This window comes from Aplidium turbinatum, chromosome 6 (genome assembly GCF_918807975.1).
Source record: "Aplidium turbinatum chromosome 6, kaAplTurb1.1, whole genome shotgun sequence".
Classification (NCBI taxonomy): Eukaryota; Metazoa; Chordata; class Ascidiacea; order Aplousobranchia; family Polyclinidae; genus Aplidium; species Aplidium turbinatum.
Window position 1 is genome coordinate 32,690,955 of NC_137477.1, and position 14,394 is coordinate 32,705,348.

The 14,394-nt window shown below is 37.7% G+C and overlaps 1 protein-coding gene across 1 annotated transcript in view; it reads left to right on the forward strand.

Moving 5' to 3' along the window:
* Window positions 1-14,091, forward strand: part of LOC145772145 (A disintegrin and metalloproteinase with thrombospondin motifs gon-1-like) — a 29,860-nt gene extending 15,769 nt beyond the window's left edge. Inside the window, exons 18-28 of the mRNA XM_082583987.1 lie at window positions 881-1,061; window positions 1,256-1,386; window positions 2,383-2,649; window positions 2,929-3,040; window positions 3,315-3,437; window positions 4,048-4,155; window positions 5,041-5,184; window positions 5,517-6,066; window positions 7,676-7,764; window positions 11,839-11,985; window positions 12,313-14,091. Coding sequence (XP_082440113.1) covers window positions 881-1,061; window positions 1,256-1,386; window positions 2,383-2,649; window positions 2,929-3,040; window positions 3,315-3,437; window positions 4,048-4,155; window positions 5,041-5,184; window positions 5,517-6,066; window positions 7,676-7,764; window positions 11,839-11,985; window positions 12,313-12,476 — 2,016 coding nt within the window. The 3' untranslated portion in view covers window positions 12,477-14,091. The remainder of the gene's footprint in view (window positions 1-880; window positions 1,062-1,255; window positions 1,387-2,382; window positions 2,650-2,928; window positions 3,041-3,314; window positions 3,438-4,047; window positions 4,156-5,040; window positions 5,185-5,516; window positions 6,067-7,675; window positions 7,765-11,838; window positions 11,986-12,312) is intronic.
* Window positions 14,092-14,394: the final 303 nt, after the last annotated feature.

A 14,394-nucleotide genomic window follows, 5' to 3' on the forward strand; every position in this document is an offset into this window, starting at 1 on the left:
ACGTAGTAGTCCTACCTACATTAACCTACCATTTCAGTTTGAACCTGATGTTCACATTGCAATTATTTCCGCCCTATACCTGTCGAATTGTTAGAGTTGAGCACTGAGCAGTACTGATTGCTGTGAATTAACTTTGAAGTAGATACGCCGAACTATTTTTACTTCGGCATACTATGTACTTTCGTGTATGCTTTGGCAACGTTAGGTTTTTTTCTTTGGCAATACGGAAGGTTCACGTTGCCCTTGTGTCATCTCCCGTATTCATTTCGACACGATTGATCTGAAGCTGTCAACAACTATGTTCAACTCAAATCTGTCACTTGGCCCAACGTCTTATTTTTATGTTTTTAGTGGAAACGCAAACTTGGCTTGTAAAATATAAATGAAAACCAACAAATGAAAAAACTTTTAAATCGGTTGCTTGTAGGCTATTATTTACTGTCTTTATTTGCACATCGAACATATTATCGTTTTTCTTTCAAGTAGACCATGTCGAGTACAACTGTAGGCCTGCGCAATGCAATTGTATGTAACTCATTTTATTACTTTAAAAAATAGCAGCTTCTTGCAATGCTATGAATAGGTCATAGCATGGTCATAGCTAATAATTTATGCAAGTTCGTTCAACAAACGGCGCTTGTTTGTTTGCCGAAGCCATGAGACAACAAACTATATAATTACGTTCATCCAGTCAAAAACGTTTTATTTTCAATGCTGAGATATGAACAGTGTCATTTTGTTGAAATTTAAAGTCAGTACTTACACCAATTTATTTCTGAAGCCAAGTACCGGTGCCAAATTACTCTAAAAGTACCGATGGACATCTATCACAATTATTCTTTTGCAATAACTTTTTTCAAACTACAGACTTTGTATTCAGGTTTGCAACTCCTTACCTTGTCCAAAGTGGAATACATGGAACACCTGGTCAAGTTGCACCAAGACCTGTAATGGAGGGACCAGACATTCAACCAGGACCTGCCAGAATGGAGAAGAGGGGGAGGCTGGGTGCCGAGGAGCAACCCGAAGAGAGGACGATTGCAATACACAATCGTGTCCAGGTAAGCATCTGGCTATTGCAGCATCGGTTGGTGTCAAATCTACAGAAAGATTAAGAGACGTTTTTGAAATAAGACCAAACAAACATCTTTCATTGCTTTCTGAAGTGTACCTTGTCAATGGTCAGTGGACCTACTTTCAACTGGAAAAAATATCTTATTTGTTGTGCATTAAATTATAACTTCACGCTTCACAGCATGGACAGCATACGGCGATTGGTCCGAATGCAGTAGCACTTGCGGCGGCGGTATGCGCGAAAGAAGGAGACGCTGTTTGAATGGAGAGCCCGGTGATAACGGTTGTAGGGGAAATGTCAAACAAGAAGAGGTACAGTAAGCCAATCATCCATCAAGTGATGCAACAAAATCGTCAAAAAAACTATCAAATATTAGCAGCCACCCGTTGATTCCTAAGCAGAACTTTGGTCGCTTGCAAAATTTCTACTTTTCATACTTTGATTGGTTTGACAGCTTTAACTGTTGAGCTATTCATTAATTAACTTCCATTTTTGCATGACCATCGCCAGTATCGACTCATCGCACAGTCTTTGCAAAGTAGCCTACGCTGATGATCTGGAAGTTTATGCTGCATTTTCAAGCTACAAAAAATACTTTCAGCTTTTCAGAACGCTTTAACGAGAATTCCCGTTTATAGCAGGCAAAGCAGCTATTTGTACAATGTGTTAAAGATCTGTTGACTCGATCCGATGACTCGATCATCGGAATACTGACCCATCATCATTAAAACACAAAAATGCTTTTTGCTACTCTCCTACCTTTTTCTTTGCGATAAACTAAAGCGAAACCCTTTAAAATGTGTTCCTCTCACGACCATCAACATTCTTGACAATACACCACAGCCGATCTTCATAGCAATTGTTTACATGTACAAATCTTTAAAATATCCCACTGTATTTTCGAATATAAATATTTTTTTGATAATTCTTGTTTTGTTTTTTTCATCTTAAATCTTTTTGAAGATGTTGCTACCACACCAAAATTTTATTAATTTAACAACTAATTTCGGTCTTATGCTTTAAGTTTTAACTTTCGCGTTTTGTCACTTCAATTCTTTCTCAACCTTTGCTATGTTGACATAGCAAAGGTATGGGAGTGCATGAATTGAAGGAGGCTGCGTGGGATCGAGAGATGTGGAGAAAGATGACGTATAGAGTGACCGAGAGTCGTAAACGACTGAACGGATGATGATGATGATGCTATGTTGACATGAATTGTTTTTGCTGCGATGGTCAATATCAATAATAACTAAATTAAACTCATTGTACCAATCAAACCAACTGTAACCTTCTTCAAATTATAACAGAGCTGCAATACACTTGACTGCCCGTACTGGGGTGAATGGATCTCTCAAGGTTCATGTTCCGAGACTTGCGGATCTGGGAAAATTAGACAAACTCGCAATTGCATGAAAGGTACAATTGGACAAGAAGGATGCCGAGGGCAACGCACCCGAATGAGCAATTGCCAGATCCGCCAGTGTCCCACAGAATGGTCTGAATGGGGAGAGTTTTCAGACTGTTCGGTGACATGTGGAACTGACGGAGTTAAGACAAGACGTCGTACGTGCGAGGTAAGTGCAAAGCTCAGCTACATCATTGCAAGAGTAGGAAAACGTTTGGTGATCATTATGAAGTTGCTTTGCTGCTTTTTACCATAAAATGCCTATCACATGTGATTATATTTTGCACTTCGACGATTAAAATTACTAATCGTCGAAGTGCAACGCCTCAGGGGAACATAATCATAGCTAATTATGCGTATGGGTCAATTTAGCAATATTAACATTTAGAAACTTTTAGTCCTTTGATCAATTTTGACAACTTCATTGTGATGTTCTACAAATCTTTAGGGACCCGGTTCGAATCCAGTCTGTCCCGGCAAGGCTTCTGAAAGAATGAGTTGTGGGGAACCATGCAAGACGCGATGGGGAGAATGGGACAGCTGGACGCAGTGCACGAAGTGTTAGTCAATACTTATCAAGTTGTTCATTAGTTATAATGTTTGATGCAGTTATAAACTTACTGATATCAAACAATTATAAGAGATAAAATATAGCCGCCATGTTCAGTACCAGCCTACAGTAACCGCAGTTTACTGTGTTGACAGAATGGAAATTTGTCTTTTGAAGGAAATTTTTCATGATGGGCTCTGCAACTCACTTATTCTGGTTATCGTCTTTGCAAATGAAACCATTTTGTAAAGTGCGAGTGGTTCAATATAAATCTTATTGTTCAGCTTGTTCTGGCGGTACAAGACAACGGAGGAGATCCTGTCTTGATGGAAGCATCGGCGATCCGGGATGCACACCGAGAAACAAAGCGACCCAAGTGCGAACCTGCAATGAGGAACTTTGCGAAGGTTTATGTTCTCACTTGTTATCAGCAGATCATTGTATAGGCTAGAACTCAGCTTCAATAGCTGTCATTGAGACGTTGTTGCAAGGGAGCACTCACCAAACTTGACAAATGGCCAGATAACGATAAGCAGGAACAACCGTGGGTCGGGTGCCCTGTTTGTTCAATGTCTTCGAAACCTGTCTCTTGTGCTCCAGCAATATACTACCAAGGCAGGTTGTGTGGTGCAACATTATATCGTGGATCGGGTATTCTGTACTGGCCATTTTGAAATATACCTCTTGTTAACCACTTTGTGATTTCCCTGCTGTTTTAGACCATGTACATTGTGTAGCGGTTAATGCTGACTTATTTCTTTTATGAATCAGGCGAGTATTCAATACAAGAATATGCTACATTTGGAAAACTGTTTTAAGAAGAAATTTCGTTTCAACGCAAAACACTAACTGCATACAAACCCGTCATCGGACCGTATAAACAAAGGCTCATCTAGAAATCTATCATTAGAAAATTGTATAAATTTTTTATGAGCATTTGTTGTCAAAAAATGCAACCTTTGAAATTTTTGATTTTATTATCTTCATCAAATTATTTGAAGAGTCATGTTGCTTCAGATTGTGCTGACGCCCCGAACGTCCGCTGCACCACCGATATCAACTTCTGCATCCTCTATGAGCCTTTCTATAGAAAGAATTGTCCTAAAAGTTGCAACTTTTGCGACGGTAAGTAGGTCTACGCCCAACGTTGCGCTGAATAATATGCTGTTATTGCAAATGTTTTTCTTTCATTTTATCGATCAGGGTAACACCGAAACCATTGCTAGAAATGAAAATGGTTTTAACAAACATTGCAACGATTATAGTATTTCACTATGACGTATGACGTGAAGTTAATTAATGAAGTGATTTCGAGATTCTACTGTTGTTTGAAATCAATTAAGTAATTTTAAGAATCACACTAGTTTGATCACTGAATTGAATCTTTATTTTCAAAGTTATAAAGCTTTAGAAAGTTTATGCTTTGGAGTTTAGCATAAGCTACATGTAAAGCAGAGATTCGTAACCTTTTTACCTCATTGTTAATTTTAATTTAGATCGAACTTTTTTCTTGAAAATATAAATCATCGTTGCAATTTCTCTTAAGTTTAGACATTATTTTCTGCAACTGGAATTTTATCATATAAAATACTTAGTACCTATAAGGATGACTGAAGTTCACATTACAAAGATTTAAAACTTTTCAGTTAATCGTAAATATAAACGTGAGCGAGTAAAATTACTCAGTTGTGACACTGGTGTAACAAAGTATGAATGAATGAATCCTTAGCCTAGACACTAGACAGGATCTATATATGCTTTTCTTATGAGTTGAATTCGTCAATACTTACAGTGGCTCTCTCAATAGAAAATTAAACTAAAAGAAGAATTCAACAAAATGACACTTTGATCTATGTGAAAACAACTTATTGACCATGAAAATGTTGATGTCATTGTTAATTCATCTAACTCTTTTCTTTAACATATTTTTGGACGCTGCAGAAGCACCAAAATCTTGTAATCTTGACATCTTAAGTCAAGACATCTTAAGTGATTTATTTTTCATTCCAGGTGGCACCACAGCATGGGGCGAGTGGTCCGAATGCACAGCCAGCTGTGATGGAGGCACTCAAATGAGGACACGGATATGTAGGGCGAGAGTTTGTCAGACATCTCTGGAGCACTTGCGGGGATGCAACTTGGAAGAATGTTCCGGTAATCAGTTATTTTTCAACAATTTCACGTTACATACTGAGTGTTGGAGATTGATCAAAAGTTGTACAACTGCAGGTTGTGTGCTGTCCTATTGACATGCCCTGGTGTTTTTTTGTATTGATGTCCACCTAGTTTTGAAGAAATAGTAAACCTTATAAAAACAAAACACTGAGGGTTTCAGATGTAGATTATAATTATCCGAAACATCTAACGAAGTTTCAAACGTTCACGCTTTCCCACTTTTTAGGAATTGTTCATGCAAGCTTTGTCATAGCTCCTTTAGCATTAGTTCATCAGAACAGCTAGACAAACATGATGTATTTGCTTTTCAGGATACACAGAGTGGTCAGGATGGTCTTCTTGTACCGCTTCTTGTGAAGGAGGAACTAAAAGAAGAACGAGAGAATGTCCTCCAAATACTGATTGCCCTCCTGATGTGCATGGAGATGCTACTCGTCAGGTGGAAAGATGCAAGGAAGGAGATTGTCCTGGAGTTTGGGGCAATTGGGGATCCTATGGAGCATGCACTACTTCTTGTGGGGAAGGAAAGAGAAATAAACAAAGAGAGTGTATTGGAGGATCTGTTGGGGGTCCAGGATGTGAAGGCTCTGATGAGAAAGAACAAGATTGTGACAATGACCCATGTCCTGGACGATGGGGATCTTGGGAGTTTGTTGGGTCGTGCTCGGCGTTATGTGGACAAGGAAAGAGGCCGCAAAGACGAGAATGCATGGGTGGAGTTGTAGGAGGACCAGGATGCGCAGGGAGGGATCAAAGGCAAATCAATTGTAAAATAAGAGACTGCGTAGTCCAATGGAATGACTGGAGTGAGTTTGGAGAATGTTCTGTGTCTTGCGGAAGTGGACAAAAAACACGGACAAGGTTAGAATTACTTTCTAATTACTCTTTTGTCAGTTTATAAACCGTATATCTGAGACTGAAGGCGTGGCTGTAGGGCAAATGAGGAGAACACCCCTCGCCTGGTTTGTACATATTTACTGAGAAAAATGTATTTACTGTAGTAGCCTATCACTTACGAAAATCATAAATATTTTTGTATTGGCAAATTAACACAGTTTATGTGAAACGTGTTAGTACCCGCATGTCGATGCGCAATCTTCTGCAAGCGGAGATGGCCTCTGATGATGATGCGAAGCACACTTTGCATATACAAAGCACGGTCAAATGTAGAAAAACTGATAACGTATAAAAGCGTTTGCTGGCAAGCTAGGGTCAGCTAAAAATGTCATTGTAGCCTGAAGGCAGAGTAAATAAACATACTTGCTGCAGGGATTTCCAGATGCACGGGATGCGAAACTACCTTCCAGAATAGGATGCGTTAAATAATAATGTTGCCACTATTTTGCACCATAAATGCTATTTTTATTTGCTCAATAGTAAATTAGTGTTTGTTTATTAAATGAATTCCAAAATTTTTAAGCACAAGATTTCAAAAAAGATTCCAACTTTAATTTATTATTGCAGTAGTGTAGAAAATTTTAAAATGTTCAAACCAATTCGGCTATAACCTGAAAAACGATAAATTGATCAAATAAGCTACTTTTATGCAATTTCATCAGCTTATGTAAAGATAACATTACTAGATGAGTCACGTAATGAGTGTTAGAGTGTTATGTGTATTACACTTATGATTTTTTTTTAGTTTTTATCTCTGCAGGGATAATTGTTTTAAGTTTATCAGAACTAATACTTTGATTAGTTATTTTTTTAGTATCCTGGCTTACACCTAATTGATAAGTTAACAATAGATCCCTTTAATAATTTAGATAATTTGTACAGTTGTTGCAAATGTTAGTTAAGGCTTTACTAGAAATCATTGGTTGATTTTTTAGCTACTTGATTCAAAGCAACATTTTGTGTGAAAATATGAAGAATATTTGGCAACACTTTTGCATAATACCCTATTCTGAGAACCAAGATGGCGTAAGTTGCGCTTCCGATACTTTCTTGATTTTCCTGGAAAGGTGTTAGTCAGTTTGTTTAGCGTTTTGTACTTATTTATGTCATACCTTATAATAATCTGTTCTTTTCCAACTTTTTTACTCTAACAAATTTGAATTAGGGTACACAAAAAGCTTTACAAAAATATTCTGATAAATTTTTGAATAAAACTAATTTACGGTACCTGTTAAATAATTTTTTTGTTCTCATTTATGTATTTGCTAATGTTGTTGTTGAAAGGTGAATAAATCTCTCTTTTTTCTCACTCTTTTTTACCTTTCATTTAAAAAAAAAAATGCTATGTTGTTTTAAACAGGGTTAGGTCAAGCAGGTGAAGAAACGCCGGATAAGATCTTAAAATTTCTAACTGTCCAACTATTTTTGACTAACCACAATCTTTCAGTATAACTTTCGACTAATCAAAACTCAAGCAACGGCAATCGAACGTATCTAACCTTAGTAATATTACTTTTAATTGCCTTTTTTTTTAAATTCATTATTTCATCATTGTAATTGCTCATTTTTACAGAACATGTCAAGATGGCTCTCCTGGTGATGATGGGTGCCAAGGTGAAGCAGAAGATAACGAAGCATGTAACGAAGAATCTTGCCCATCCGGTGAGTAATTATTAATTAATCTTGCTAACATGCATTTTCTACGTTTTCTTTTTCTGATTTATAAAATAATGTTGATGTTTTTGGAAAACTTTACCTCGAGATGCTGTATGGCCTACTTAGGAATGATTCAGCTAGGATGTGATTTGACACCACTCATCTCCCTGCTTTATAGTAGTGAATGTTTTTGAGGATTATGATGAGGTCCTTAAAGTGCCCCTGACAGGTTGGATCCAAGTATAGTAACTTTTTAAAGCATTTCCTTGCGCAGAATCATACTTAGTGAACTTTTTAACCATAACCTCCTAGCTCGACTGGTTAGGGCGTAATTTACATCAAACGACGGCTCCGCAGCGCCACCACAGGCGAAACTCCATATTTCACTGCTCTGGGACGACTTTGGTGGTACTACGTCATTGTAAGTCGGCGTTCTTAGCGACGGATGAAACATACGTTTCCTAGATGTGATTGCTGGATCACAGTTTAGTCGGAGTTGGTACAAGCGGTTGCTTTTTTCAAAGATCTATTGTTTTTTACAGTTTAATAAAACTGTACTGGATACGTTCCTACAAAACCTAAAATATACTTGAAGTGAAAAATGAAGAAATTGTACGAATCATCATTCATATTTAATTCATCATCACTATTCATAATAAATAAAAGTTCTCTCTCTCTCATAATGTGCCCTCAGTACGTACATAGCAGAGTCTATACATGTAAAAGCCTAGTTTACCTGTACAAGGGTACGTTTTTGTAAACGTTGTTGTTTAGAAGTGCTGAAATCATCATCAGCAACTGGTTGCATCTTTGCTGTTATAGATGGTAGCCTATGGCAGATTCCTTCAAAATGTAAAGTTTGCTCAAGCCCATTTTTACTTGAGTGGTATTAACAAAATCATCTTCAGTGAAGTGAAGAGAACAGATATGACTAGTTTTGTATGGCCCATCCTACTTTCGAACACTTGAAGAAAACTTGTACCATTTTCTTCTCAGCACCTTGTTTTGTGGGAAAGCGTAAAAAGAAACCACACGGTCTTTGTCACTGACACTGTCACATATTTATTTATTATTTATTTGCGTCAGACAAAGCTGTCCACATCGAAAACAAAACAACGAAATACTGTAATACACAAACTGAAAATGCACAAAGATCACAGAGAGCCACCTTGGATGCCGTCGGTTTAAAAGCTCACTACTGTCACAAATTTACATATAATGAGCGTTGGAAGAATTGAAAGCATTCAGAACGATAAAAATAATCAGATGACATCATGTCTGATATAAAGCGATTTGAGGAGTGTATGCAATCGGTTAATAAACTAAAACATGTTTTTCCTCAATAAAGCATCAAACGTAGTTACATTATTCATTACTTGATATTCACGGGCACTGACCTAACGAGGCAAATTGTGCAATATTCTGAAAGAGTCATTGTAAGCAACACGTAATCGTTTTATACTAGAAGATCTAAACTTGTTCCACAACTGGGATAAGTAAAACGACATACAATAAGAACGAAATAAACTGTTTTTTACAGCGGGTGAGCATTTAGAAAAATTGAGATTTTGCATTATTTGCAGCACAGTACTGAGAGCGTACTTGCCTTGAAATATAATTTTCATCTGAGAACTATCAATAAATACACCCAGATATTTTACAGAGTCTGTGAACACAATTTCAGATTTACCTAGATGTAGCAGAGGAGCACGTAAAAGATAAAAGTTTTTTGGGGAGAATAACATACCAAATGACTTTTTAGAATTGAAAGTAATTTCATGTTCAACAGCATACTTGTGGCAAACATCTAACAAATTTTGTAAGCCACACAAACTAGGCGAGATGCATTAAATGTCATCAGGAAACATAATATGATTTAGACAAGAGTTGCCAACATAGCAACCAACTTTTGTTTTATTGAGATAAGAAAGCTGATCAATATATACGGCAAAAAGATAGGGGCTTAACACCCCACCTTGTCAGACTCCGCTGGACACAGTAAATGATTGGCACAGGTGACCTTCCCACCTCACTTGCATGGTTTTTTTACTATAAAGGCACAAAGGTCACCAGTATTCCAATAAGCGAACAAAATAGATAGGCAGTAGGCACGTTACATGTGATAAGCGTTTTAAACAATAAATGATGATTGACTTTGTCGAAGGCTTTTGAAGCATCCAAAAAGACAGAATATACAGGAGTGTCATGGCTGATATAAGAGGACACTGGTTGTTTTATTAAAAAACACTCATTTCAGTACTATGACCAGACTTAAACCCAAATTGATTGTCACTGGTATTCCAGAAAGGCAATAGATGATTCACATAAAACGTTCAAACAGTTTTGAGATTACTGTGGCTAAAGCAATAAGTCTATAGTTACCTGAATCTTGAATGTCGCCATTCAAATTCTTTACAATCGGGACTAAGACAGTGTTTAAGCAAGAATTTGGTACAGTGCCATGACTAAGACACATATTAAAAAGTACACTGATATAAAAACAAATAATCAGCATAAACAATATGTTCAGCTGAAATTTTGTCAGCACCAGCAGCGCGGTTTATGGCAGTTTGACAAGCAAGGAACCAATTGTGTCCATGTTGCAACAAAAGTTGTAATATTTATCCCTAGAAGAAATACGGTACATGAGTTAACAAATTCTTTTTCAGTGTTGGTTTTGCTAGAATTTAGCAAGGAGCTGTAATGATGTTTTCACATCTCAGAAATTGCGACCTTGTGTTCCACCAACATTTACAGGAAGAGAACTCTTTTTGCAAGTAGACTTTTTTACTTTCTGCCAAAATGACCTATGTGAGCTGTCCAAGTTGAGTGCTGAGGCAAACACATTTGCTCTATGTTGTTCAGAGGCATGATTACAACGGTGAAAGGCTTTTTTAAACTCCTTTCGTTTGCTCTGCATCAACTCATATAGGTAACCATTTCACTGTTTCCCATTTTTCACCTACATGATGTAACTTTCTCTGGCAGTAGCATGAGCTTGCTTAACATGATTATTCCAACCAGGAACAGAAAATATGTTACATTTCTTCTTTACACCAACAAAGATTTTATCAGAAGCTGCTTTGAGAGCATCAGTTATAAAATTATAGAAAGAGTCTATTGAGGCAACATGAGAAGCATCTGAACAATGAGAATCATTGCATTTAATACTTTCAGTTGGCAAGGAAATTTGGGATAGATATTTTTAAATACAACAATACACATGAACAGCAATTTTTAAGCATTGCCTCAACCATAAATTAAAGGTAGCCTACTGTTTGTGAGATACTGTTGTTACACTGCAAATGGCTATAGCCAGATTAGGACAGATAAAAAAGTATCAAAATTGTAGCCCTATGAAACTGCAATTTCAATTGAATTGAGATGCTGTTTGATAAAAATAAACTCAACCTATTTGATCAAAACCTGGTAGTAATAGTAAGTTCACTTTTCTATTTCGGTAATTCTTAATTTGCACATGCTTTAGACCAACAGAGCCCCACACATTCACGTTTTGCAGTAGCGTACTACACCTAACCAAGTCACCAGTCACCACAGATTGTATCCTTCCAGCTTACGGTGACGTCACAGCGATGTTGCCGTTTTTATTTTCGCAATAGAATGAGTGTCAGATTCGCCGATGTCAACGAAAGTTTGCAAGCGTGTAACTTAGTAGCCTGTTGATATTTTTTACAATTTTCTGGTCAGGGAAGTTTGTTAGTGTCACCTTTTTGGTATCTTAGGTAAATTTCGCAAATTTATTTACCTGTCAGGGGCACTTTAACGACGTCGATTTTGCTTGTCATGAATCCTCCAACATTCAGCTGTGGGTTTTCTTACTGGCAAGATTCCTTTCTTCCGTTTCTTTGGGGCTCGAAAGAATTCTGTTACCAACCCGGAAATACCTTGATATGTCTCTGTTGTCTTAAGCCTACTAATTGGTCAGTCATCGAGAGGCATCACGAGAAAGTTTACGACATAAGTCTCACGATGAGTGAGTCGAAATATGTGAAAACAAGACCACAAATGAATATGTTGCGGTTTAGGTTATTTAACTCACAGTTTTTACACCATTTTTAGGGCCCTGTTCCAGATTTTCAGATAACTTGGTTCCTCAACCTGGTAGACCGACTTGTGAAGATTATAGATCTTCATGTTTCATCAATGGCTTCGAAGCGTTTATAGACGACAACTGCGCTTTAACGTGTTGCCTCGAACGAAATAGAGGTAAGTTGTGTGACCAGTCGTCCAAAACGTTTGTAACAGAATGAAGACTTCAGCAAGACTTGTAACTTAATAATCTGAATTGTCTTGGCAACCAGAAAATGTATGTTTTTTGCTAAACATTAAACAACGAAATAACAAACTAACAAAAGTGTTGGGTCAATGGAAGTGAATTAAAAAGTGATTAGATGGAGGATTCGTAAAAATGATTGAAATAGTATTGAATAAAAATGATTAATAAAAGCATTCTTTGCAACTACAACACGCTTCTGACCGTCTTAGATTAAACGTTTTATGTAATAACTGATCAGCTTTGTCTTATTGTTACAGGAACTCAGCAGCAGGTATGCAACGACGATGTGCTCTACGCTCAGAGTTGTCAGCAGTTAGCATCTTTCCGATTGTGCAACGATCCTCGCTACAGCGGATTTGCTGCGGCTTCTTGTCGCAGGTCTTGCGGGCTCTGTGCCAACAATAGGCTTCCGGTTGGATAACCCGCCTTTGCGCATCCGTTCGACAGCTCACCCCACCCAATGCAGTAATTCAATGTAATGGACCTCACATTGCACAAGGGCATTGTACGTTTGCTTGCAACAATGGGCTTCTTTTTCTTTAATAATGTTACGTATTGAATTTACAAAGATAAACGAACGCTATTGCTGCAGCCACTGATAATGAAGTGCACTCCATATGGCATGTTGATAATAATGATGTGCGTTTTTATATAGTGCTGCAACTACTGCATCCATTGCAGGTATGCATTGTTCTTGGCGCTTTTAAGGCAGTTAGTTTCAGGGGAGCTGAACACGTCATCAAGTTAAATTATTCTTGCACTGCCCGATTGCCCAGCAGGAACGGAACTTGGTGTCATATTTGTAAGGTCTGTGGTATGACGCAACAGAGTATCGAAGCCACATCTATTGCTAAACAAATTGCAACCGTAGTTCCTTTTGCATAGTAAATTGGCATGTTTAATGTGAAATTTGTTCTCCAATTTCCAAGATTCAATCCAGTAATTTATTTTTCGCATGTGAGCATTGTTGGCATCTCAAGCGGTTGAAGAACCAGTAAATCTCTAGTATGATCATGTAATGTCTGAAATAAGATTTCTTTAATGCAAAATAAAACGGTGAAAGCAATGACAGCTGGCAGTAATCGCCCCCCGGAGGGGTACGGAGGCACGTTTGGTAATGCATCAAAGAAAACTCCACAATCTAGATAACTAACGACCTGTTTTAGCCTGATGCTGCGACTCACGGCCTACTAGAACCTACTGTTCTAGTAGGTCGTGTGCGAGTTCACTCCGGTAATAGTGATTTTTCCCAGCTGAATCATTCCTAACAAAATTTCACAGCAATAACGCCTGACAACACATCAACATCAACTCAACGGACAGCAGCCTCAAGCCAAACAAAAAAGCGCATAAAACAACGACCCATTGACTTCAACACCATTCGTCATAGCACATGACTAGGGAACTGTGTTCCGAAAGTTAGTGCAATTCGCTTTTACCACAGCGAACCGCAGCATCAGGTTAAAATGGGTCGTTAATATCTACATTGTGAAGTAAGCAACGATCATGCTGCCAAAAGCGAAACTCAATCTATTGCATCAAAGGAAAGCAAGATGCGTGGTTGATTGCATGCTTTGAAATGGTACAGTAATTATTAAACCGATTGTTTGTTTCAGCATTTTCCCTTTATTTTCTCCTTGGCTAAAGATGCGATAATATCTTTCAAAAATGTTGTGACTTGTCGTTCGGCAACAATAGTAGAAAATTTAGGATTTTTCAGAAGCCGAATGAAGATACTTTGCTTATGGAATAATAAACAAGCAACTTGTCATTTGATGTCACAATAGCAGTAGGCCTAATTCTTAATTTTGATTTGATTTGTTTAAACATGAATGCAATCGTTCGCTCACAAGTTAGCGACGTTTTCATACGCAAGGAGCGGCTTAGAATTAGACAGCAAGCGCAATGCGTTTTTTCTATGACGTTCACTCTAGTGACCAAGCGCATTCTTTCAATCTGTCGAATTTCCATTTAATTGATTGTATTTATTGTGTTTTGATGTTATGAAGCGTACAATAAAAAATGATACCGCTGGACTTCGTGCAGTTTGCGACGAATTGGAAACAAGACACTTTTGTCGCACCACACGAAGGCAAAACTTGTAAGAAGCACGCGTTGGGACCAGGGCGGTGAATTTCTATTATACGTTAGCATAGACCCGGGACTTTGACTTCCGGAGGAAGAACTAGAAGAATTTACAGAGCTTTCCACGGTAGGATCAGGGTTGCTTTGCAAGCAACTGCAGAAGAGTCACAAGCACGTTTTTTACTGGACTGTGTGTCTTGTTTTTGCTCTTGTTTGTAGCATTTAAGTAGGCGAAACATAATAGTTTCAGTTTA